Genomic DNA, 27,438 nt, shown 5'->3' on the forward strand with positions numbered 1-27,438 from the left:
CACTGTTTGTTTAAGAGTTTGACTCTTACAAACATTTTATTTCAATTAGTTTCCCATTAAAGTGTCATGACAATGCTTGTCTTTTCAATGGTCCTACAAAAGAACACTTGACGTAGAGACTTCAACAATGACACAAGCAACAACATGGCATTTGAGTCCTTACCACGCAAAACTGTGAGTCTGGTGGATACACTTATTTCTCCCACGTTATTGGAGGCCACACATTCATAAATGGCCTCATCCCTCGGAGTCCGTAAGGGTTGTATTCTGAGAACTGATCCAGATCCATCGTCAAACTCTATTACCTATTAGAGGAAACAATAGCTGTCACAGGTGTTGTTACAATCGTCTACCTCTCAGCTAAACCTCTTAGTGAGTGCAATGGTGAGCCAGCCATCAGGCTCAGAGTAAACTCCACAGCATTTTGAGACTGAATTTTGATACAGTTGTGAAACAGAACATTTGGTCTAATTTAATGAATCTTCTTCTGAACAAAGGGAAAGACATGAAACTACATATGCAAAAATATAGATTTCTAGTCTCTACTGAAAACCATGCAAGCTTTACTCATGAAAATCTTCCAGTATAAGTATGTAGGGCAATTTGATCCTGTTAAGTTTGCCGCTATGATGGATAAACTTCTCAAATTACTCTGTTTCTGACAGCACATATGCACATACAGATCCATTCAAGAGTTGGACTGTAAGGGGAAGAAATAATGTATGCCACCACAGATAGCTCTTCTGGTTGAAAGTGTCTCATCCTGAACAGTATAGATGAGCGAACCATGAAGAGAAACTGCATAAATCTAGCACTTACGCAGCCAACGAGACGGCTTTCACAACCCAAGAGCTTGATGGCGTGCATTAATTTTGTCATAAATCATTCCAGTATTTGTTCTAGCTTAGCATTTTCTGCATTTTTAGGGCATTTTTGCTGTAAAACGGAGGCTTGCTTCACCAGGCAGAAAATTAATGTCCTAAACAGTAAGCTTGAATTCACTCTCATTATGAACTCTACTTTGAAACAGTTTAGCAATCCTAGGTATTTGTCAGCTAATTCAAGCACTCCTTTTAAAAAGAGACGATGATGATATTGATAAATATGTGTACAAAACTGTGGAGTCCTCTACTTGTCTTTTCCGTAATTATGCTACGTTCTTTAAGCTGCTAACTGAAATGCTGTGCTGGCTTTTTTTTTTTTTTTTTGCATTTGCTTGTGAATAATACTTCCATGTGCCTAAATTGTGAATATTTTGAAATGCCTTATAAATACATTTATGGGATGCTCAATCCCAGATTTTGTACATGAGTGTGCATACGTCAATATATGGAAGAAAGAGACTGAATGTTTTTAAAACACGTTACATCCACTTTAAGTCCTTTCTGTATTCCATTTATCTTTTAAATTCACAACAATTGGCAAAATGTCCCACTTCTCAGTGCACCACAATTTATTGTCAACTCTATTAAGCATACATTTTAGAATGAATCTACTATGCATCTTGGGAGAGAAAAGCTTCATAGTTACTGGAATCTTTGTCAAATATGCAATAATTTAAGAAAAATTATTTATGAGCATCCTGTGGATTAATGTAGAGAAAGATTTAAACATCTTTAAAATCCATTTAAATTTTGATTAATTGTTACATCATTGAATTTTCATGTCTGAACTATTTCCTAGATTTAGAGCTATCCTCTTACAACAAAAACTATACCACACATTACAAGGTGGTGTTGTAATCTCCAACTTGAAAAGCCTATTGAATATCCACTATTGACTATTTACCTACTCTAGGCCAGACACTGTATTCAGCACTGGAGGTAGAAGAGAGAACAAAATCAGTGTCAGCCACTGTTCTCATGAGCCCTATAAAATAGTGAGACCAAAAGAATATACACACACTGTGACAGATAGTAAAGACCCAATCCAAGACTCAAGACCATTTGATGTAGGCAATTTATGTAAAACTAATTAATTTTCCCTGGACGTGTTTATATGACTCTCAGTAGGAATTATATACTGAGCAGAGCTCATGCTTTGAAATGTTTACTATTATAATTTAATCTCTGTTACAAGATTTTCCCAAGAAGCCATCATCACTAGCAAGCATGATGTCAAACTCCTCCTGGACAAAAAAATTCAATTTCATTCAAACTAAAAAAAAACGTGCAACAAAGATATACACATACATCATTTTCTACATGATGTAGGAAATATTTCCCAAAGATTATTTAAGATATCCTTTTTGCTTATTTTTAAATCACTGTAGGTATTTGATTTTCAAACAAACATAATTTTAAATTTATCATTTGCAAACTATAGTCCAGATTTCAATTTTCACCAGTGTGGTTAATCAGGTTCTTTACCTATTTGGATCATTTATTGCTCTGTAAGAACTGGTGAAAAATTAGTAAAATCAAACCGTTCTGAATTTTGCAGTTGCTATGTTTCTTTTAACTAAGAGTTGCCTTTAATTTGCCAAATTTTGAATTAAGCTATGAAGTAGATTACAAACTCAGGTAAGAGGAAGTGAGTTTTTAATTTGGGGCAGACTGGAGGTCTTAGTACCCTGTAAGAATCCAGCTATCTTCTTCATTTCTTAAATTACCAGCATGATAGTCTGTGCTGTTTCCAATCTTTCTCCATGTAGCTTATCATCTATTTTTCCTCTCCAGAGTGAGCAAATTTCTAAACCATAAGACTCCTCACAAATAACCAAAAAATCTGTGAGTTATGTTTCATCATCTTTAACGCACTGAGCTTTCTTGATTAAAGAAAATAATTTTTTTAATAGGCTTAACTCTAATATCAACCCAGTTAGGTAAGTTTCTTCCAGTGTAGAACTTCACACTAACACACTGGATCAAATTTCTCATGCTACTTCATGCTACTTGCAAAATACAGACATAAGGCGTAGTGGACAACTTCATTTGCTGCCCAGTATCCATTCCCCTTCTTTCTGTTAACAGGAGCTTGAATTCCCTTTAGGAAAACACTGCTCCCTCATTCCAAGCCATTGAGGTTGGACAGAACTGATCTCACTCAAAGCAAGAGAGGGAGATGCTGATTAACTTCAATTAGGAAGCCTGCGTCATTCCCCTGTTCAGATAGATTGCTTCAGGGACAGGCATGCAACTCAATAGAGCCGATGGGATAGGAAGCTCTCACTCATCCTCTAGACTTGGTCACGGGAGAATAAAAGACTCCATCTTGCAACTTAAAGGGGAAGCGGTCTGAAGATGAGGCTAACAGATGCATGCTAGGAAAACTATTTGAGCCCTGGTACAAGTAGAGACAAAAGTCAGTCACCTGAATCCCCAAATGCCCTTTGTTAAAAAAGCACCTTAGAGTTAAGTTTTCCATCACATGCAACATAAAAAATGTCATATCCCAGCGATTAACACTTTATATCAGAGTAAAACAAGCAAGTAACATACAAACCAAAGACACAGCAGTTACATTCCTCCCCCAGAGAAACAGAACAATGGACCTAATACCTCAAATCTCTGATTGCTGACTTTTTTTCCTTTTTTGTTCCAGACAATTTTAGGTCTTGGGTCTCCTGTAGCTTGGCAAATGAAAGAGGCAACTCCGCCAGAGACCCCTGTCTGGTCAACGGGAGTTCGTGTAAACCTCGGAGGTGCTGAAATAAAAAGAAATAAACAACTCAATTAGATGGAAAACTGAACACATAAACTATTACCTCACTGCCACTGTTCCCTCCACAGCCTTCAACCCCATTTCTGCCAACACATACGTACATACATAAATGTACTAGGACTACAAAATTAGGAAAGCATCTTTTACTTTTGAAGGTAGTTTAAAGGGAAGGAGGTAACTTCTGGTCAAGTTATCTGCTAGTGCTTTTATTGCCGAAATCTGTATTAAGGCAGAGATCCAATAACATCCGAAAAGCAACATCACACATTAATTTTTATTACCAGTATTAAAAAAAAATCCAATTTGTCCTCTGTAACAAAATGAGCTCATCAATCAAAGTGAGTAAAATTTTAGCTCTTTGCTTTGATGCCGCTATCAGGACACTGCCAGAGAGCAGCACTGCCACTGCTAAGCTATGAAAATTAGTGACATTTAAGAGAAATTCTAGGAAATTTTAAAGAGACAAGAAATATAGCCCTGAATTAGAAGGTTTGGCAAGAGACAAGAAATAGGGAAAAATGGTAAAGTGACTCTAACCCAGAGATTGTGTGCTGCCTTACTTGAAACTTAACTTCACAATTTGCATTAAAAAAAGGAACAAGAAGTCTCCAAAGTGACAGCAAAGAAAAGAATTTTTAAGAAAGATGGAGACTTAAAGATCCCTAAGGAAAGGCGAGAAGTGGAAGCTTTGTAAATGTCCTCCATCTCAATTAAATACTCCTGACACTCAGCCCCCTCTTACAAATCGACTTATTACCCATCTTGTATTTCCGCACCTAAAAGTCCATCATATGAGAATTATAGGAACCGTAGATATATATTCATACACAAAGATATTCATCATGTTATTTACTTAGCAAAGATTATAATAACCTAAATATCAAATAATACAGGAGTTGGTGAAATAAACCATAGCATAATGATGAAATGTCATACTAACAGGAAATGTTATATTTAGAAAGTTTTCATAATATGACATGAGAGACACTTACAACTCAATGATAAGCCACAAAAGCACCTTACAAAATTATATGAGGGATATCAGATAATGAAGAAAAATGCATCAAAAAAAAAAAGATGGGACAAAATATGCTGAAACACTAATGACGGTAGTTTGGGAAGAGGCACTTTAATTAATTTCCCTACATCTTTACATTTTTCTCGCATCCTTGAGTTTTTACAATTATGCTATAGTTGGAAAATTTTTAAAATTCAAAAGTATTTTACTTCTCCATTTTATGTTCTATGTTCTTATCCCTATTCCAAATTTTCTCCTTTCTCCTACTTTTTCAGTTAGATGTCATTGATAAATGTTTTAAGTAACTATAGCTAATATTAGTTTTGAAAAGAATCCTTAGATTCTAAGAAAGAAGAAAATAAAGTTCATCACTGTTTGTTCATCACCACTATTTCTCTGCCTTGTTTTCATGATTACCACGTGATGCTCCTGTTGGCCTGATGTTGTGTTTTGACTCTCATCTTGGTTTTCCTGGAGGCAAGGAAGCCAGAATCCCATCTCCCCTCTGCCACTGTGTAGATGTATCATCTTGGGGAAAAGATTGCTTAACTTTCCTGTTTCTTAACTATAAAAATATGAGATGTGAAATAAATTATTATGCAGAGATCCCTTTCAGTTTTAAGGTTTTCTAGCTTAGTGTATCATTCCCACGATGAGCAAAGGATGGAGAAGAAAGGCAACTTGGCAATGCTCATGTTGGAGAATGAAGCTCCACTTCATCAGCAAATTCAGCTTGGGGAGAGTGGAACTGCGAGAACACAGTTCCTGTTTGTTCAGAAATATTAAGAAAGAAGGTGGGATCTAACAAGCTTGCTAGATATCACATTCTGCAGCATCTCTGGGTAGCAGCACAAACTAGATGATTATCAGTACTCTGGGAAGTACTTAAAACGAGTTGAAATTGACTAACAAGTGAGAGGAATAAAAATCACTGCACTTTAATGTCACTTTTCTGGAAACAAAACAAACAAAAAAGATATTAGAAGGTTTTGTTTTCATTTTCCTCTTGCAAACAAGGTAAATTAATAATAACCACACACTTGTCAGCATTTAATACGTAAATCATAATTATGTAATTAAAATTCCTAGGGTATTTCTCTGAAAAATAAAATGTATTGCACTGGTATATTAAATGCTACAATACCGTTATTTTTAGGTACCACCTTTTTTGAAGTCCGTAGCTTAAAAATTGTCAACCGTGAATGAAAATCAATGTTAACAACCCAGCTTCCCATTTAAGGTCTGTTTTGAAATTTCTTGCAAGAATTTGTGAACGGGGTAAAGGGCTATCATATAAAATGACTACATACTAATTACAAATTAAATAAACCTAGAATGTAGCATGCCATTATTGCTACACTGGGATTTTTTTTTTAGGGGATAGAATCCTATTTTTCACCCCCAAAGAATGAAGGAAATTTGGAGATTCTGACAACCTGCAAATAAGCATGGCTACCTGGGCAAGTGCTTCCTTAAGGTGTGTGGGGACACTAAAAAGTCAAATTATTATTAAACATAGACATCTTATCTTTAAACAGAAAGCAAAGAAGGCAAATTGCCATATTCTCAGGGAAGGGATGTTACTACAGTTCCAATGTTCAGGTGTGTTTCCCATTTATCTTCATTTTCTGGTCATAACTTGACGTATTCATGCTAATATGGAGACATATAAGCATCTGTCGAAGACATGACCACTGGATGCTTCTGTAAGGGTTTTATTTCTGAAGAAGAAGTTAGGTAATAGACTTAACCTACTGAACTGTGGGAAATTTATTACAGAAAGCAATTAGAATTTGTTCCAGATCTGAAACTGTTTTTCTCAATCCTACTAACTACTAGTGTAGTGACTCAGTATTCTTCAAAAAAGCACCCTGAAAAGAGTCCTTCAGTTTATTCTTTGAAAACAAGACAATGAAACTGATTACACAGTGTTAAAAAGAAAGGCATTTCAAGTGCTTATATGCAGAGCTTTTTTATTTATTTGGGTTTTTTTAAAAAATATGAAAGACATTGGCCTTCACAAACAAGAAATCATGACTTTCTTATGGGATCTGATGTCAATTTTTCTACGTTTGCCCACAAAATCCAAGCCACAGAAAGCATAAATGCCATAATTCTATGATACAAAGTGAAGATTCTAGACAATATAGTAAAATCCTTTCAGTAGTATGTTTGTTACATAAATAATCATCTTGGCTGGTCAAACTCTACGACTGATACTGTCAATACTAGGCAGCCAGCCAAAGAAAAGATACGAGGTAGAGAGAAGCCTAAAGTTAATAACTCCAACAAATGCTCGAGGCAAGTAAAAATCTTTATTCTCAGAGGAGTATAACAGTACACAGCACCCACTTCCCCTTCTCTCTATCTCAGCTTGATAAAAGAAACTAAATGAATCCTCTGCCTTCTTTTGTAATGGAGACTGCCCAAATTTAAGTCATGCTGTAAAGATGGGAAGAAAGGGAAGAGAATCCACATAAAAGCATAAAACAAACATGTCTATTAAAAAGTTAGGCAGTAGCACAGCCGCAGGTCTGAATAATGAAAATTCCTGTTTTTATCCCATGAGATACAGCCCTTGATATGACATTTGGTCTAAGAAAAAAGGAAATATCAAGAGTTTAAAAATGGAGAGAAAGACATTATAACTTTATAGTCACTAGTATTTAGATAGGTGTCCTTCCATTATTGTAGCTAACTGTCATTGCTATCCACCTAAGGCTGCCAGCACTGAGGTTTGCAAAATGCATTTCTGCTCAAGCTGGTTTTGACAAGTGAGGAGTATGACCTTTTATTAAACTAACGCTGGGCACTGTGGAGGTCAAATTACTGCTGGACTCAGAAAGTCTATTTTCTAAATGGAAAATAGAGAAGCTAAACGTGCATATGAGTCAGAACAGAGTCATGGCTGATACTCTAGAATGTATCTACCATGCTCAAAGACTGTGCATTCTCAGGATGCATTCATAAAGCAGACAGTAGCTCCAGGAATCCAGCAGACTATTATTTCCTACACTGCTCAAGAGGAGACACAGGCTGCTGATTGATTTTTGCTTCCAAGAGGTTAGATTGTTTCTTAAAGTGTAACCAATGCACAGTAAGTTTACATATGATGATTGTACTATTTTGATGCCATATCAGGTTTCCAGTTGCTAGGCTCTCTGAAGACAAGGTGACAAGCCCAATGAGCACTTCTGGTTATTAAATTTGGGGACAGAACCAAGCAAGACCAGCAAACTGCCTTTGACCATCCTTAAGAAACTGTTCTCTGGAGAATGAAATTCTCCCTTTAGTACATTACATTAAGTAAAGCTAGACATTAATGGAGGAGAATCACTGAAATCCACTAGTAATATCCATGGAAGAAAGGAACTTAGGAGAAATTCTTACAGGTTAAGATGACCACTCAGGTTTGCAGTAACTTGATTGGCCAATTGAGAATCACTTAAAACAGATTCAAAGAAAGGACCACACGCTACCCAAGTAAAGAAAAGAAATGAGGGTGCCATTTGTCTAATTTAATTCTAATCAATAAGCCGCTTCTGCAGACATCAAGGAAATATGTCACATGGGGAACAAAACTAACAGCACGTAACTAATTGGCTTTGTTTCTAGCATTTCCTTAAATGGACAGTTTTGTTTTAAAGGGATATTTGCGATAATAATGCACTTAAAATCTTTTGAAAGGGGATGGTTAATAATGCTATTAAATGATATTAAGGGAGAAGATGAGAGAATGTTCAGTAAGAACATGCAGGAAGTTCTGTCTTTAGCAACCTGCCTCCTCCCTAAAAGGTGTCTGCAGAATTTATGAGACTGTCACCTGAGGCCATCTCTGATCCTTCTTTCTCTGGAAGTATCAGGGCAAGGCTCTGAAGGGAAGCTCAGGAACAGGGCTTCTGTGGTTGGGTGAGGAATGCAGAGTTTACCAGGTGACTTAGTGGTGATTCTAAGGTAATTGGCCAGGTCTGAAGGTTTAAGGGGAGAAGAGCTATTGTCACAGGGTTTTACATTCCTTCCAGCCACGATGCACTCTATTGCCACTGCCCCAAACACAGAAAGTGACCAGAGTTTGTGTAGCTGATGGATTTTCTGTTATGATTCGTTTGATTTTGAATGGGTAGGAGTGCGGTCAGGAGACAGCAGTACAACTGCAGGGGCCCATGACGGAAGAGGGAGGTCCCAAAGTTGAGGTATAACCATGAGGAGGACCAGAATCGTGGGACAGACAGCAGACTGGACTGGTTTCTATCGTAGATGTTCTGCATAAACTGGAGCCTGTGGGGACGTCTATCCTATCACATGGATCTCAAGAGGGCCACCTCTGACATCTACAGCCAGGATAGACCTTCAAAGTCAAACACACTTTTTTTGAGTCATCTATGGTGTTTTCTTTTTAACACAACTCCCAAAACAACCTTTTAACCTTAAAATTTGATTTAAGGAGCATTATACTTCAAAATGGGATAAAGAAATAACTACCCTTTAGTGAATCCCACGCACTGGACTAGCTGTTTTAAATGTCTTATATTAAATGTTTTCCATAGTCCTGCAAGATGATACCATTACTCCTATTTTATAGAATTACAGAAAGCTTTATGATACTATAGAAACTTGGAAAGAAATAAGGAAAGAGGAAGAAAAGGGAAAAAGAACGGAAGGAAGGCTCACTGAGGTTAAGAGTGAGTCATGGACTTCTGAGCTAATTGTCACGTCCTGACGTGTTTACAGTGCCAAATCAGAGGATGGAAAGCTACAAAGACGCCACACAGACAAAATGGTATAACTCAATTTACCGTATATTTTCAAATCTGTTTTAGTTAACTATAAAATGTATACTGACTGTTTTCTCAAGGGTTTGGTAAACACTTTGTGCTATATTACAGCAATTATTTTTCACTAATTAAGAGAGAATGTTCACCCAGAATATGCTGCCTATGGGAGTTCTCCTAATTCCCAGAAGCTAACTGGAATCAGGGATAAATTAACTATGATGCCTGGTCAACAGACAACAATCAAAGCCACAAAATTCATAAACAAATTACATAAGGTCCAAGTTTCATATGGTAGAAATATTGTTGTATTATTCTATGTATACCTTCAATTTGTTCATGATGGAAAAAGAGAATACCACTATAGTTCTTAACATTTACTTATCAATTTACTCTCTTCCTTTTCAAGGCATTTCAATGACATATTCTATGCATGTCTACACCATTAATTTTATTAAGGTTCCAACTCTCAATTCTTTGAAAACGGCTACTAAAGCTTCCTCCATTGAATAAATAGACACTTCCGCCTCTGTATAACTATCAATGTTTAACTGGCAAAAGAGTAATATGTACTTTGACAGAAAGGAAGGGGGGAAAGGGAGAGAAGGAAAAATGGAGGGAAGAAAGGAAAACAGGAAGAAGAAATTGGATTTAATGAAAAGAGATCTCCCCCTTGAACTTTTCCTCAATGCCTGGTCCTTATTTCCAACCACCAGAAAGATTACCTAGCAGCACCTCAAAATAATTATGTTGAAACACACCATGCCATCTGCCTTCCCAGCCCCACTCTTCTTACTAAGTTTCCATTTCTGTTTGTGGCACTCTCATTCCCCCAGACCACCCAGCATTGAAGCCTCCCTCTTTTTGTCTTCTTCTCCTTTACCCTACTACTATTCAGTTATTAACTCCTATCAATTCTGTTTCTAATATGTCTCACTCTTGTCTTTTCATATCCAATAACAACGGCTATAATTCTCTTTCTTATGCTGGACATTAGAATCACTTGGGAGCCTAAAAGCAAAAACAAAAACAAAAACCTATAGGTTCTTAGACCACAGTCCAGACGAATTAAAATAGAAAATCAGTGGGTGGGGCTAGGTAATTAATTTCCAGAAGATTCCAATATTCAGCCAGGATTGAGAATCACTCAATGATATCAGGCTATCTGTGCCTTCCCATACAGTCACCTTCAGTTCAGGTTTTTATCATTGCAATCAACATTACACATTATTGTCCATCTTTCCTTTCCTTTCCCTTTTTGTTCTTTGAGGGTTTTTAAAAAATGTGTCAATGATTAAGCTCTTTTTTACTCAAACAAACAAACAACCTTTAATAGCTTATTGCTGCCAAATAAAACCAGAAATTTTGTTTGGTCTTTAAGGTCTTTCAGAGCTGCTGCCAACCCAGTCTCCCAAAATGTTTCTACTATTGCCCATCAAGACCTAAAATTTCCTGCCTCGATGCCCTGGTACGTACTGTTCTCTGGCACAAAATGCCTTCTCCTCCATTTCTGAATTTACAGTATTTACCCATTTTTCAATCCCAAATTAAAATATCTTGAAGCTTTCTTTGAACTTACCATCTGGACAAAATCCACCATCCTTTTCACTCTCTCATCACACTTTCTATCTCTCTTATGAGTTAGAACAGCTTGTATTTTATTTTAGTTGTTTTATGGATATGTATTTGTCACCTTTCACATAAACTGAAGCTTGAGAAAAGCATTTGTGACCCTGTCATCTCTGAAGTCCGGTAACTCCTAATCACACCCAGCACATAGTAGGTGTTCACTGCATACACAGACTTGATAAAAGGCTCTCCAAGGTGCTATACTCTCTAATCCTTGGCTATAAGCTTTTGAATATTTAGAATGGATAATAATATTGTAAATATGATTACTGTGCCTCTATTTGAATCACATTTGCTTATAGCTTGATAAATTAGCTGTGGAATGCAAATGTTATGTAAGTCACTGACACTGCAAAACACTGATGCGACATGGTGAGAGACTAACGGATCCATACCAGGCCTTAAGATGGCAAAATATAGGATAGCCAAATCCCAGATTCATGTCTCTACTGTAGGATGAATTCAGATGAAATATAATGTAATGCAATGGATCTCAGCTCTTTTATGAATATCATTCCCCTCCACTGTTACCACAGAACTTGCATCCTCTCTGCCTCTTTTTGTGCTTGTTATTTTCAAGTAAAATGACTTTATTGTTCTGATTGTATATATTATATGTAAATTAGGAAACGTAAATAAATTAAGATGAATTTTATTCTTTTGTTTTTTTTTGAGGAAGATTAGCCCTGAGCTAACATCTGCTGCCAATCCTCCTCTTTTTGCTGAGGCAGACTGGCCCTGAGCTAACATCCATGCCCATCTTCCTCCACTTTATATCCAGGATGCCTACCACCACATGGCTTGCCAAGTGGTGCCATGTGTGCATCTAGGATGCAAACCAGCGAACCCCAGACCGCCAAAGCAGAATGTGTGCACTTAACCACTGCGCCACTGGGCTGGCCCCAAGACCAATTTTAAAGCATTCTAATGGTTATCACCTTGAGAACTTTTGAGAACTCTTCTATGCTTATCATACACATAATAGTTTTTACAAAAAAAGAAATTATACTGTACTGTTATTGTATAGCCTACATTTTACTTAAAATATATTTTGAATATCTTTTTTGTTATTAAGTATTTAAACTGAATATCATTTTTATATTATAAAACATATTGTAATGTCCTGTTAAACATTTATGTTGTTTCCAATTTTCAGTATTATAAAAAAGTGCTTCAATGATTATTCTTATAATTACATCTTTGGACATATATGTAATCCCAAATGTGATTCGTTCTTACATCTAAAGTTTCAATATGTATGATATCTCCCTATAAGTAAAATTAGTGCATCAAAAAACTATCCATTTTAAGGCTTCTTATACATTTTAACAAATCATGCTAAAAAATAACTCACATATTCACCGCAGAAATACACGTCAGAGTATCCGGTGGCCTAGACCATTGGTAAAGCCCAAAATTTGAGGAGAAAACTGGATAATCCACCCCTCAAAAAAAAATCATCTTCAAATACTCCTCAAATCCTGCCTTTTCCGTTTCTCCTTAGGACAACAGAGTGTAGGAGAAATAGTGGTGAATATTTATAGACCAATGAAGAAAGAGGAAAAGGAGGAAGAAAAAAAATCCATAAAATGAAACTACAGAAAGTACTACTTAAATGCTGTAGAAAATAATTTTCAACTTAAAAGGGTCAAGACATTCAAGTCCATTTTAGACTTCCAAATTCTTTTTCAAAAATCTTGTAGAGATGGTACTCCAAATGAAGTAGTCAGTTTACAGTGATTAAATAAATTTCTAATTTGTCCTGTTTCAAGATATATTAATACCTTGGTCATAAACACTTGTCTTACAGCAATAAAAGTTGTACAGTCTCACCACCATAACTTTTTATTTAACATAGAGCCATGGGATATTATGACCCCTACAGTCACTGTGTCTGGGCCATAAAATTTCTCTGAACTATTGACATGCTTAGTGAGACTTGCCATCTGTTTTGGTATAAGACACTCACAGTAACCACTGGTTTAGTGACATAAATTTCAGAAAGGCGTGCCAGTGGTCCTGAATCACTCTTAGACACAATCTGTGAAGCCATTCTTGCCATTCCTTATGCTGGAGTCATGCATTCTTAATGAAAACATGTTATCAGCAGCACCATTTGGATAGTCACTCAACATTTTCCACTTTCAGCGTCCGAGTTTGCTCACTACCTATTTATGCATTCAAAATGCACAAACTGTGCATCCGTTTTTGTTCAATAGAGTGATAAAGTCCCTTACACTGAAACAGACGAAAAGTCATGTAATCTCCCAGGCTCATTCAGTACAGATGTAGGGAAATGACACAATATTCATTGGCTTTTTTCATATTTCCCCTAAATGGTAATCTACTCACAAAGCTATTTAACACAGACACTGTGTCGGACGAAAGAAACTCTCCCAACCCTTCCGCATCTTTTCGTAGAGTTACTTTTCAAAGCAGAGTCATTTACATCATTCACTGCTAATTTTCTCATTAATCATAATTTATCACATCAGATGTGCTGATCATTAAAAGTAATCATTTATTCTTCACTCTAACCTGCTGCTTATCATGTACCTGCAAATTGGATCACACAGGAAAGGTAATTGGCTTATTTGAAAAGGAACATGAGAGCAGATATAATTGAAGTGGCAAACAAAGAAAAGAAAAAAGACAAAACAATGCCATCTTTGGCATTTTTACCCATCTTTTTCGGAATTTTATGTTACTGAACTGCAGAATATTGATCCTCTTACTTCTCCTCTAAGAAATTTCCAATATATCAGCTATGTGAATTTTGTTTGATTATTTTTTTGAGAGGAACTAGAACGATATGCTATAATGGATCCCTTTAGACACCAGTAACAAAGCAATTCCACAAAGAGATCTACTGATGTCATGGTAAGTGATGAAGGGCCTTGAGCCAACATGAATTGTTGGTTCCATCCTGCCTTCCAACCAAAGCGAGGTGTTAACACAACTGGCAAAAGCCTGGATCATTTCTCGTAAGATAGATCCATCTTCCAGGAATAAATTGACCACAATTTTTCATCTATCAATTTCACACTGGTAAGTTAGCAAAGTACTTTGGGAAATGAAAGTAGCTAAACTATTCCCAAATATCCCCAAGTAGCTATAACTTGGAAGGGGTGAACGTCCATGCACATGTGTACACTTTCAGTGAGTCGTAAAAGATTACAAAATGACGTTCAAATGCATTTACTAGAGAAATTGAGAAGCATTACAATAAGAAAACCTTGTTTATAGACAAAATAGCATCTCCATAGATTTGTTGTTTTGACATGCTACAATAATGTTTTGTCTAGAATAGAGTATCATGAAAAATGAGCTGCCTGAGTTTTTTATTACAAGGGCAATGTTAATTATAAAACATAGACTTTTATCATACATATGATAGCATTTCCTAAAGAAGGTCCATAATTAAACTTATCTTCTAAATAAATAATATTATGATTTTTAAATGTTGCCATTGATGAAGCATTTGAAAATTTCATTATTTAAAAATATTTCCTTGGTACTCAATGTTTTATTTTAAGGTATATTACCATGTGTTAATAAGTATATAGACACATAATGGATAAACAATGAAAATGATAAAATGCCAAGTAGAAAAAATTGAGTTGCCTATAAGCCAGTGTTGTTTTATAGTGAAATGGTGATTTTAAAAATATATTTGAAAATGCCCAGCATTATTCACATTTAGACCAATACTACACTAGAGACAATAATATTCTAAGTTTATAAGGCTTATGTCATAGTTTCATTCTGTGTAATACCTAGCATATTGTAGGCATTCAATATGTTTAAAGAAAGCACAATTATTTTTGTCATATGGATATTTTAGATATGAATCTATGTCCTTCCAAATATTTTCCACTAAATTTAGATTTTTTAAAATTCACTTCTCTGTAGACCCAAAGCCAAAATGTATTTGGCAATAATTTGCAGGATTCCAAATATCCTCATTCAATATTAAGTAACTATTAAAACTCATAACAATTTTTAGGATATTCAAAATACTGATTTTGTGATATCCTTCCAACTGAACACACGTAGCAAGCAAAAGAATGGCATGTATTTTACATATTAAAGCCATCCTTTCTAAAATAAAACCAAAATTCTTTTTTAGAATCCAGAGAATGAATCTGCATTCATACATGTAAGTTGGATAAGGCAAGAGTCTTCCATAAGATGTCTCCATGAGTTTAATCTTGCTAACTATGATTGATCCCTGCATTCTCACAGAGTGGCCCGTCACCCACCCATTCTCAAATTCTATGCATGAGCTATTTGGGGGTACAAAAGATGGAAAACATGACAACTGGTTCTATGCTAGGGCTGTGAAGTCATGTACAAGCAAGCAATGATAATAATAGACGATCATCGAGGACCCTGGACTGGCCCTGTTCACGCAGAAAACTCAAGTTGACGTTAATTGGATCCTGGCACAGAGAAAGAGGAGAGGGTACAATTCCTTGGTTTGTAGATGAAAATAAACCTTCAAAGAACTTTAATAAAATGAGCCCTCGGTGGAACAAAGTGTAACGCAATAGTCTAATTCTCACTCTGGTTTTTTTTAAGCTATATCTCTATAAAATAACCCTATCAGCATTTCTGTAACAGCACATTAAACCTGAGGAGGAAATGTCCCATTCTGGCTGCCTGTGAACTGAAACACATACACACTACAAATTTAGAAAGCCAACAAGAGGAGGGGGAGGGGCTTTTTTTCCCCATCCTCCACTGAAATCTGTTATGCTCTGGACAGTCCTTTTGTTCCCATTTCCTGAATAGCGTCAGATTTATCCATATAAATATCCCTCTCGCTTCTCCTGGTAGGAGAATTTAGGTCACACTTGAACCTGTAGACGTAAGGTAACACTACTAAAATATTCTGGAAACCCTTTTCAGTTGGATTAATTTTCAAATATCAAGTCCCTAATTTGTATCCCTGGGCAGTGCAAACCCTGGTACCAGCTCATTTCAGTGCAGATTATGCATGCTTTTCTAGAGAAACACATTATCTGAGCCCCAGGAATACGGGAGGCATTCCAAAATAGCATAGCCAGCGAGGAGCTTTATTTGCCAACTAATTCTTTTCCCTCCATTCCCTAATTTACAGCTCAGAGTATTAAGTAAAAAAACAAAGGGTTTTCCCACACAGAAAAAAACCTTTTTGAAAAACCTGCAAACGAGATTTTAATTACACTATTTACCAATATAGACTACATGCAGAAAGAAACTGAAACATTTCTTGCTGTGGCTTGCTTTCTTTTTTTTTCGTAATTTAACTGTTGCAGGCAACATCATAGCAATTTAAGTGGGTTTTGTGACAAATTATTAGGACACTTATTTTAGAAGGAAAATCAACCAATAATTACTGCCCTGACACATGGCTATTGTTGAGAGAATAAACAGAAGCTGTGGCTGACAGCTGACGGGCCCAGCCCCCTGCTATCCTTAGAACACATTTGCAGAAACCCGAGGCCTCCTGCCAGACCAAGGCACGCTGTAGCCACCCTTTCCATTCAATGTGGCAGCACTGACCATCCTGTGCCGAGGACAACAAAGTGACACCATTTCAGGATCTCCTCCAAGGCTGCATCTAGCTTTAGACGCTAAAAATACTGTTTTAAATATTAATGATTCCAATTGTGCAATAACATGGGCCTTTTTGCACCATTCTAAAATATCAATGTGTAACCCCAAGCACTTCGAGTTTTAGCCCCAAAGTGTTTTTGTTAGTGACCACAGATCATGACGAAAGGAAGAAAACGCTTTCCGTGTATCTGTGTAACAGGAGCATTTGTGAAGATATGCCAGGCTACATATGTGAGAATCTAGATGAAATTAATCTTCTAGAATTAGAAAAAGGGCCTGTCGAATATCTTGGGATAAGCCTTTATTCAGTATCAAATGAAAAGATAAAGCCGCTGGGATCCCACAAGTTGAGTGATGTATGCTCCTTCTCTCTCTGAATCATTATATAACCTAGTCATAGTCGTGAATTTAGGGAATGTCATTAATTAAACCAAATGTTGCTTTAAAGCTCTCTGCCACACCTTTGTCATTTTGTGCTATCTGAAGTTTTGGGTAACCTAGTGAGAGTCAAGGCTGCTTTTTGAGGTGGATCCAAAAAGGCAATGAATGCAAATCTCCTTAAAGGGCTGTTGTTTCAGATGAAAAAGACAAAAGAGGAATCTAAAGGGATGGGCTACAATTAATCATTAAATATGTATCAGTCACCCAATTCACTAAATAGATGGTCCTCAGGGTTGTCTGAGCACCTATTTCTAAGGCAAATAACCTATAGAGAAAGGCAAAACTAGTGTTTAGAATCTGCAAAGCAAAGCAGTTACATTACTTATACTTAAGAGACTGAACTAAATGAAAAGCATTTGGGAATATGGCCATTATTTTTTAATGAGTCAATATGAAGGCTCTGCCCCCTGTACTACTCAGTCCAGGGTTCTAATAGTCACACTGCTCCCACGGGTGCCCTGAACTCTCTCCTACATTCCTGCACACTACATGTGCCTTCAGGATCCCAATCAGCTGTGCAGTACGCCATTCTCCCTTCCCATGCTGAATGCTCGAGCCCTGCCTGAGAAAATCCCAGCAGTGTAAGGGCTAGTGCTATTGCAAATTCATGATCTACAGCCTCAACAAGACCCCCGTGTCACCTATCAATCAGCCACCCATCCTTCACCACTCTCCAGAAGTCTGCCCTGCACTGACCTCTCACCTCCAAGAGACTGATGTTCTTGCCTCCTACTTCAACAGAGAGAATAATGCCATCAAGCATGAACTTGATGGCAGCCACATCCTATCTGCTGTACAAGAATTTCTAACTTGGAAACCATTCCTCCCTTTGGTTTATCCTGTTCCAGACCAATTGCTTCACATGTGTTCTTGATTCCCCTCTCACAATCTTGGGCACCTTGCTGCATCACTTGTCCCATCTCTGCACACAATTAACATCTCCACGCTCTCCCTCTCTAATAGCGACTTCCCCTCAGAACAGGGTTTCTCACAACAGACATTTTGGGTCACATATATTCTTTTTCGTGGGGGCTGTCCAGTGCATTGTAGGAGGATTAGCAGAATCTCTGGTCTCTATCCATTAGATGCCACTAAAACTCCCTCCTCCCAGTTGTGACAACGAAACATTGCCAAATGTCCCCTTATAGGACATTCTAAGTTTTAGCACCAAGGTTATTGCATCCCAGGAATCCCCACAGTCCTGGAAAATCAAGGTGGCCAGCATGATGCATCACCCTGGCTCAGACATAGCCAAATAGTGTAAATCATTCCCTATTCTATGTTTTACTATGTTCTTTTTAAATATTTCCATCGCTGCACATTTCACATTATTTATAATTGTGTGTCCATCTTCTCTCTCCTCTGCCACACTGTGGGACAACAAAAGGCATGACCTGTAATAGGAACTCTGCTAACACACCTCTAACCAAGAATCATGCCCCCACCAAAGTTATTGAATTACCAGGGATTTCACGAGATTCAAGTATATAGCCTTTGTATGTGAATATATTTTAGTTAAGGCCAAAATGCAGGAAATAGAAATACTTATGAATTAGGTACCTACTTATACTTTTATTGAAAAGTTATTAAATTGTTATAATCTATAAATATAAGCCAGTGTGCCAGTGTAAAAAACATATACGCATAGATTATATTCCTTCTACTGAATTCAAACACTGCTAGAAATTTAAATATATTTTCACTTCTTCATAAGCACTGAGGGTTATAATGAAGAAAAAGTATCTTACTGAAACAACCAATAGCCATTCATGGTAAAAGTAAGCTTAATATATGAATATGTAATTGATTTCCCTTCCTATGTACTTAAACTCATCCTTGATTTTAGCCATGAGGACAGTACTATTATTCAAGACCATTAACTTGCCAGGTCTGCACTGGCTTCTCAAGTTGATCCTAATATACAATATTATTAGCTGGCTTTTTTTTCTGTTAGATTTTTTTCCCCCAGTATCTTATTCAGTTGTTCTGTCAAGTTTTTTTTTTTTAAAAAGCAAAACAATTTCACATATTAACACATAAGACAATATGAATTTATTCAAGATTCCTAAGCATAACTTGGAAATATAATTGAAATTAGGTTAATAATAAGCAAGCAATGAGAATAAAATTAAATGATTGATAGGTAAAAATAAGGACAGAAGAACATATTTATCACAAAGTGGTAAATCCAGCTTAGTTGAGAAAGTCTTCAATTCTCTGGTTACCCAAAAAAACATGGAAGGCTTTGTATGTAAGCAGACATAACATGGGCTATTTTTTCTAAAGAACCTAAATAATGCACAAAAGCATCCTCTGCTTTCCTCCCCTGCTGCATAGGAAAACATTTTATTATTATGAGTAGAATACATACTTCAACGGCAGAAAGGCTGATGTGCCTCTTTGGCCAGAATTTATTGTAACTTAGGGTTGAAACAGCAAAGTGCTCAATAACACAATTTGTTTTTAAGCACACCAGTGGCCCTTCAACCCCTAAATTATAAAAAGTATTTTCCAGAAACAGTATGCCTTCTTTTACCTACTCTTGATACTCAACTTCTAAAGGTTAAATTTTAAGCAACTATAATATGAATATGAAGGTGTGCCCATAAAGACATAAAGGGAATTAAAGAGCTTTGAAAAGTTTAGGATGAATGAGCACACACATTTCAGTCACCACGTAATGGCCCTGGAAATGCCCCATACATGAACTTTTTCACAGTCTTCACAATTCTTATACTCCCTGGAATATGACACTCTTGACTGTTTCTACCTCCTCGAAATTTTTTTTTTTCTTTTTTAATACCTCTTTCGTCCAACTCTTTTGTATTATCATATCTTTGACACGACTTGCTCATCTCTGGATTAGCTTTACTAAAATAGACTCCTTACTTCTGGTCTTCCCAATCTCACCAAATCCATTTAATTGACAGTATAGTTCAATGAAAATGCAGTTGCCATGAGGCCATGACCCTATTCAAGAATCTTCAACGGCTCCCTACGAGTGCTTACTTAATACAGGGCAGGAAGCTCTGCTGAAAGAACTAATTAAACCTAGCAGACAAACCTTGTATGTTAGATCCCTGATTTACCTGACATGACCTCAATTTTCACTACTCACAAACTGTCAGACCCATAGACTTTTCTGAAAACATTATAATTTCAAAACGTTTTATTTCAAATTTCTGTGCGCAGCCACCTGCAACACAATCACCTTTTGTTGCTTGTTAAAAATGCATATTCTATGTCCCAGGCCAGATCTGAATCAGAACGTTAGAGTATGGGCTGGGAATTCTCTTGCTAATAACCCCCACAGATGATCTTTAGGCATACGAAAAGTTTAGAACCTTTTGTGTATTTGTTAAGACTTTCCATTCTTCTGAAATAATTTTGCCAAAACACCTGCTTCTTGAAAGCCTATTTCTCCTTCAAGGCTATCCCAAACGCCCTCTCCTGGGTGAGGTCTCTTCTGATTCCCAATCAAGTATGGTTTCTAAGGACTTTGAACTCCTTTATTACTGTTCAACCTCTCTCCTGGCTAGAAGCAGATTTACCTTGACCTTAAGGAATCTTTAGCTTCGGGTCTTTTCACTTGCATAGGTCTCACATATGACAGTGGCACCATCAAATGCTTCGTAAAATTTGCAATAGTAAGATATTTCACTCCCAATTGGTTTATCACGACTCATACTTCCCTTCATGCACAGCAGTGTTAGAGGGGTTACAGGCAATTTTGGGGATCCAGTTAGAGAAATTAAATTGGGATACATTTAGTTTGGATTTAGTAGAATATATTAATGTGGTTCACAGTTCATTTACTGCTAGCCATCTGTATAGGAATGGTTTCTAGGTTTCCTCCTACCACTTGCTTTACCAACTCATCCAGCTCCTTCTGTGAGGAAGCCAGTGACAAACTGGTTAATGCATGTCATAAATTCAGAGTATTATGACCTGTCACTGTGCAAGAAAACTGGAACGCCATGACATCTCACAGCTATATATCACAGAAATTACCACATTACCAATAAAAAGTCATAAAACATAAAAGTTTCTGAACTATCAATTAAAAAAAGATACAAACTTCTATCAACATTGCTATAGGGAAGACTAAACTATTTTTCTATTCTCCATATGGAAAATGATATTAGAAAATTGTCAAATGAAGAAGCAATGAAAGACTATAACTGAAAAAAAAGGAAAATTGTTTTATAAGGTACGGCCTGGAGCTTCCATATGATTAGAAATATTATACATTCTTCTGGAGTTTTATAGTATTTGTCAGCTTTACAAAAATTTATAAATTACAAGTGTATTTTCTTGTTCTAAATGACTACTAATTGTTGATTCTAATAGTATGTTCATAATTTTTAATTCTTTTTCTGAAAGACAGCCCACTAAGTCATGTAAGCTTAGGGCCTCCAAACTCTAGCTCTCCCCTTGATCTTGGTCCTGAAAATAATCTGCATAGTATCAACTTATACACTCTTAACTCTTCTCTCCTCAAAACCATACACGTGGAGGTAGGGCGCACTTCTTACTAAGCTTTATATCCTCTACAGAAGTCAGCATGTGGAATTTAAAAAGGAAGAGGCACATGTCCCTAGGTCCCTAATTCAAGGTCTATTACGGTGAACTGATTGATTTCCATGATCATATCAACTTACAGATTCTACTTCAAATTATTTCTTATAATAGTGTTTGACAACCTCTCATAAACCTTTATAACAAATTCTCAGGGTCTTTCTAAATTTAACAGATTGATTTCCCCTTGGCTAAATTCTCAGCAGCAAAATATTGTTTGGCTCTTTAATTAACTTTGTATAGGGGACACGTTTTGTTCTTTTATCGCTCTCCTAAATATCTGAATCAAGAGAACAAAGCAGAAAATAAAAAAATTGAACTGATTTTTTTCCAGCCTATTTTGGACCCTGGCATGTTGCCTAACACCACGTTAAATGAGCCCCCGTAAATAATATGTGTAGTAGTAGGCATTATAGGAATTACACCTCTGTGAGGACTGATGTTTTTCTGAGGCACATTATTATGGAAGTTTATATACATCTCAGAATATAATAGAGTTTTTTTTTAATTCTTACAATTAGCTGCAATAAATGACCAAAATGCAGTAAATCCTCAGGTGCTGTGTAAGAACCAGCGTGGGTCTCTTCAACAGCACTCACATTTTGTCCTACTGAATTGCTCTGACCTTGCCCATTAAGACAATTTTTCCCAGAAAAAACACACCAAGAACCTCCATGACTAGTTCTTAATACATTAACTACCAAGAAAGACATTTTTCTATTAGTATCAGTGGTCAACATGAGTCTATTTAAAAAAATGGCCAGCCTGGTGGCACAGCGGTTAAGTTTGCACGTTTCGCTTCGGCGATCTGGGTTCACTGGTTCAGATCCCAGGTGCAGACCTACGCACAGCTTGTCAAGCCATGCTGTGGCAGGCATCCCATGTATAAAGTGGAGGAAGATGGACATGGACGTTAGCTCAGGGCTAGTCTTCCTAAGCATAAAAAGAGGAGGTTTGGTGGCAGATATTAGCTCAAGGCTAATCTTCCTCAAAAAGAGAAAAAAAAATGGTTTCAACATTTTCTCTGAGTGGTCTAGATTCTTTCATACGTTTCTTCCATCAAATGATGTGAATTTGGCTGCGAAATTACCTTTGCAGTTTTCTTTAGCATCTGGATAAAAGCACATTTGAAGAAGAGAGATGGTAAGTCAGATATTCACCTTTTTTGTATCTAGATGGAAACACTGCCTCAGTTACAATGGATGCAGTGGTATCTATTGCTACCACTAGAGAACTCATCCTTCAAAGAGCTTTGAATGTCCATGCCCTTCGTTGCTACTGTATTACTGATATCCAACATGGCCAACAGAAATAAATAAAAATTGCAACAGATCCCAGATAATTAACTAAACTGCTAATTGTGCTCCAAAATCCAGCTTATTGCCAATTTTTACACAGTGTCTCCTCTAATTATTCATAAACCGATTATTTTATCTACAGGTCTTTTGCTTCCTTCATCCTTAGGAAGGCTTGCACTTATTCTTATCCTTCAGCAATTTCAAAAGAGGCAAGTGAAAAAAGAGAGAGAGAGACAAAAACCAAAATGGGACAATTCTATATTTTATTGGCCACCTTCTACAAAAGACTGATTAAGGTCAACCAAATAGCTGACATGATTCGCAGGGAAAGTCTGGGGATTTTATTCTGGTTGTTGGACAAGTACAGTCTTAGAGCTGAACTCTACCTGGACAAGGGGTTACCTCCTGCTCACACACTCTGGCCCGGACCCTGGGCCGTAATGGCCATCTACTCAGCTCTCAGCCCATCGTCAGGCACCCAGAACCACATCCATTCTATAAACCTGTAGCACAATGAACCTCAAACTCAAGGAAGTTCATAAGAAGGTATACCGACTTGGCCGATGTTCTCAAATGCAGAAGACTGTGTATCTTCAAAACTCCAAGCCCTGTTTAGTCCTGAGAAGATTTTAATTTAGCTTTCACTTTTATTTATAACCATATCCTACTGTTTTTTACCACTGCTCTTAGCTTACTTGTACTCCTTTTTTTTCTTTAAGCTAGTCCTAGAGTTTTTTAAAAAAAGTCTTTTGCCCTAGGCATACTGCAGATTATGCATATTTTGCTGCCTAACTATTTTTTAAAATTTAGGTCTCATTGTTTTGGTGATTTAAAATCATTTGAGAGAAGTAGAATTTCTTTTCTTCCAGATAATTTTCATACTTCTGAGTTTCACTGTTTTAATCATAACCAATTCTTGTAATTTGTATTCAGTTTTGAAGATGTCTTTGGGGTTGTCATGCAAAAAGCCTCAACTTAAGAGTTATTAAAATTACTCTACCAATACATACAGTAACTTTTTAATAATGTATCACCAAAAAAAAAGAATTTTGGGAAGAAGGAAACAACTCACATTAATGAAGCTACTACAATGTCCCATGAGCGTAACATAGGATTTCATGGACTTGTAGCACATTCCACCTAACTACAGTCCTATGAAGTATGAGGAAGTTGAGACTGTAAATAAATTGTCCATCAGATTAATTACTAGTTTATCCTTTGAAACAAACAGATAGTCATCATCATTAGTTTTCATCCCAAAACTAATCATTAGTTTGCATCCCAAAACTAATCGTTTACCTTAATACTATACAACAGATTTGATGGACTTTATGGACGAAGACAAATCTCAGGAAAGCGACTTCTGATACTATGACTTCACCGCCCTAACGACAAAGTAAGTTAAATTTGAAAGATTCAGTCTAGCAAAGGGTAGACATTATAAAATAATACACTGAGTCTGTTCAGCAGTCTCCTAGACTGCCTTTTCTTAATAATGCAGAGAATACACTTTTTTTTAACCCACTTGAATCCCGTGAAGGCAAGATGGTACATATACAAAGAAGAGATCAATGCCCAGGTTTGGAGTTTTTCAATTGCCTCCTGAGAAATAAAGGGTCTATAATAAATACCAGCAATGTGTCTGCCAATTTACTGAGGATAAGCCACTTGCCATGCAAGATTCCCACTGGCACAGACAACTGAGAATCCATTGTACCTTCACAAGTGGCTTACAGATAGGAAGCCCCAACTTTATTTACCTCCATGAAGATTGTTTCACTACAACAAATCATCTGAATGTTACCTCCACTAACATCCACTATTCCATAAATTTCCACTTCAGAACGTTCCCATAATGAGAATTATCAATGACCTATATCTCTGAAGAAATAACTGAAAACTTAAAAAAATTTAAGAAAAGGTTTTTCTTTAACTAAAATGGCATGTCTTTAAACTAGATCCTCATGAGCAAAGAAATATCATATTGTAATCCCTATAGTTTTAAAACTAACTCACCGTAACAAATAAGAAAATAAATAAATAATTCTCAAAATGTGTTAATGGTATTTGATAAAGTCCAAAAAAAGAAACATTCAATTTCAAGCTTCCATGCTTTTATGCTTCTACTCATGCCATCCCCTCTACTATATATATTTTCCATCCATCTCTATTTGTTGAAATCTAAATTTTTACATGAGGTGTAATTTATAAGTTAAAATGGATTCAAATAGGATAAAATAAAGAAGGAAGATGGGAGGGCAATTTCAATCAGAGCAAAGGCAATGAAGAATCAAAGTGCATGATTCTGAATGCGAATGGCGAAGTCGACCTGAATGGGAAAGGCATGAGATGGAAATATGTGTATGAAGGGGTAATGAAAGATGGGCTAAGAAGAAAGGCTGAGAGCTGTGCTCACATTGTTCACCTGCCTGGAACGTCTGAAAGGAATATAATTAGGACTACATGATCCATTCATTTCCAAGTAATGGCTTTTTGGTCCAAAAAATACACACCTTATGCAAAGTAATCGATCAGATATTATTTCCCAATAGTTGAAAATATAAGTTACCAGGAAAGCCAGTCACTGGTCAGCCATGTGGATTTAAGACTGTTGCAAGAAGAAAAGCTCTCAGAAGAGATGGGACAGAGGAAGGTCAAAAAAGACAGAGATGAAGGAAATTGTGCCATCCTTTGAATCAGATATTTCTCAACAGTGAGGGACAGGATACTTATGACTCTCAGAACTCATCTCCCCATTTTTGGTAGCCACAGTCCTTTGAGATTCTGGAGAAATTCAAAAAAATGAATTTCTTCCAGAGAATGCTAAGGCATTTTGGCTGCAAGAATTTTAGGAGATCACGTTGGCCAGATGGTGGCTACCATGCCAGAGAAGTCATGAAATGTTCCAACTCAAAACTGATTTAAGACAGGAAAACTTTCACATATACTTTATGAGCCAAAATATTACAATATCCCATCAAGACTCTTCCAAATTCCACCCTTTTCCTATCACCATGACAATCAGCATTTTAAAAATAATACTAAATAAAAAACAGTTGAGAGGAAAAGTTTCTAATACTCTGCATCCGGGGATATGTTTCTCAAGATTTCTATCACTTCTAACTTACTGTACACAACGTCTGGAAGAAGTAAGTTACCTGAATTTTAAACATCCAAGATTCCTATCTGGGACCAACAAGAATACAGAGAGTAATTGGCTGGGGCAAGTGACAAAGGAGGGGAAATCCATAAAGCAAATATGGGGCTGTTCACAGCCACTTCATTTTAAGGGAATTTAACAACAAAGGAGGACATCAAGCTTGAAAAGTTCTTTACCTAAGTTATTATATGTCATAATTTACATCAATCCTCTCTAGGATTATTAAAATTATTCCTCTTTAATGATATATCTGAGTTTTGGGAAGAGTATTCTGATGGCAGGGTAAAGGAAGCATTGCCCAGAGGAGAATGAGTGGAGAAAGAGACTAGTACAAGGATACCATAACAATACCCTACCTACTGTAAGAACAAAAATATTCAAAATACCGTCCTCTAAATTGGTGGAGACTTCCTGTGCTCCTCAGGTACTCAAATGTCTAACCTAGTCATCACAGTCTAATGAATTATGGAAATGTTTTGCAGAAATGATTTTCTTAGTTTAGCCTTCTCAGTTTCCCCAAATATTAACAATATTTCATTGAAATATTATCCTAGATGTGGAAATGCCTACATTATAAATAAGATCTTCTGTTGTAATGGTTAATGAGAAATAAGAGTCTGGTTTTGAATATTTGAATTCCTTTCAGTGTAATTTAGAACAGTGAATCAACTTCCTGGACTGAACTGAGAACTGACCATGATTAAGAAAAGACCTCTCCTTCAGAATTTTCTCTAAACATTATAATGACGTGATTCTCCTTAGTGTCCTCAAACGCTCTATGGCTACTGTGATATTGTGATTTATAACAGAAGTATATATTTGGTCTTCATCCCTGTTTTTGGCATGGAGCTCCCAAAACCCTTGGAATTTCCAGAGTGAGGAAAGCAACCGAAGTGTCTTTTGTTATGTTAATGAGGTGACTTTGGGACCTCACCTGAGGATGGGGACTGGTTGCCAGTGGAGCCAACTATGTGATTAGAGGCTTGGAACTTTCAGTCCCACCCCCCTGACTTCTGAGGAAGGGAGAGGGGCTGTCACTGAAGGCATGACTTGTCTTGCATTTGCACAGACCAGTATGCCCTTCTTCCCCTGACTTCAAGTTTGTAGTGTCTAAACCGTGCTAGACAGAACGTGAAGCCAGGTAAAGGAAGAAAAAGATTTTAAGGAAGAATCAATAACCTAAGCCATGAAAACCATACAACTAAAGGGGGTTTATTTTTACAGTTGCAAATATCTCAAGGTTATCGGGTTTTTATGTTTGGTTTGTTTTATTTTTCT

The 27,438-nt window shown here is 36.7% G+C and overlaps 1 protein-coding gene across 25 annotated transcripts in view; it reads right to left on the bottom strand.

Moving 5' to 3' along the window:
* PTPRD (protein tyrosine phosphatase receptor type D) overlaps positions 1-27,438 on the bottom strand; it is a 2,080,413-nt gene that overhangs the window by 292,775 nt on the left and 1,760,200 nt on the right. For all 25 annotated transcript variants that reach the window (XM_070495512.1, XM_070495506.1, XM_070495510.1 and 22 more), the window contains 2 exons: positions 3,501-3,646; positions 164-305 (listed from right to left, as the gene is read on the bottom strand). In XM_070495512.1, the coding sequence (XP_070351613.1) occupies positions 164-305; positions 3,501-3,646 (288 nt within the window). The remainder of the gene's footprint in view (positions 1-163; positions 306-3,500; positions 3,647-27,438) is intronic.

Source organism: Equus asinus, chromosome 23 (assembly GCF_041296235.1).
Source record: "Equus asinus isolate D_3611 breed Donkey chromosome 23, EquAss-T2T_v2, whole genome shotgun sequence".
Taxonomy (NCBI): domain Eukaryota; kingdom Metazoa; phylum Chordata; class Mammalia; order Perissodactyla; family Equidae; genus Equus; species Equus asinus.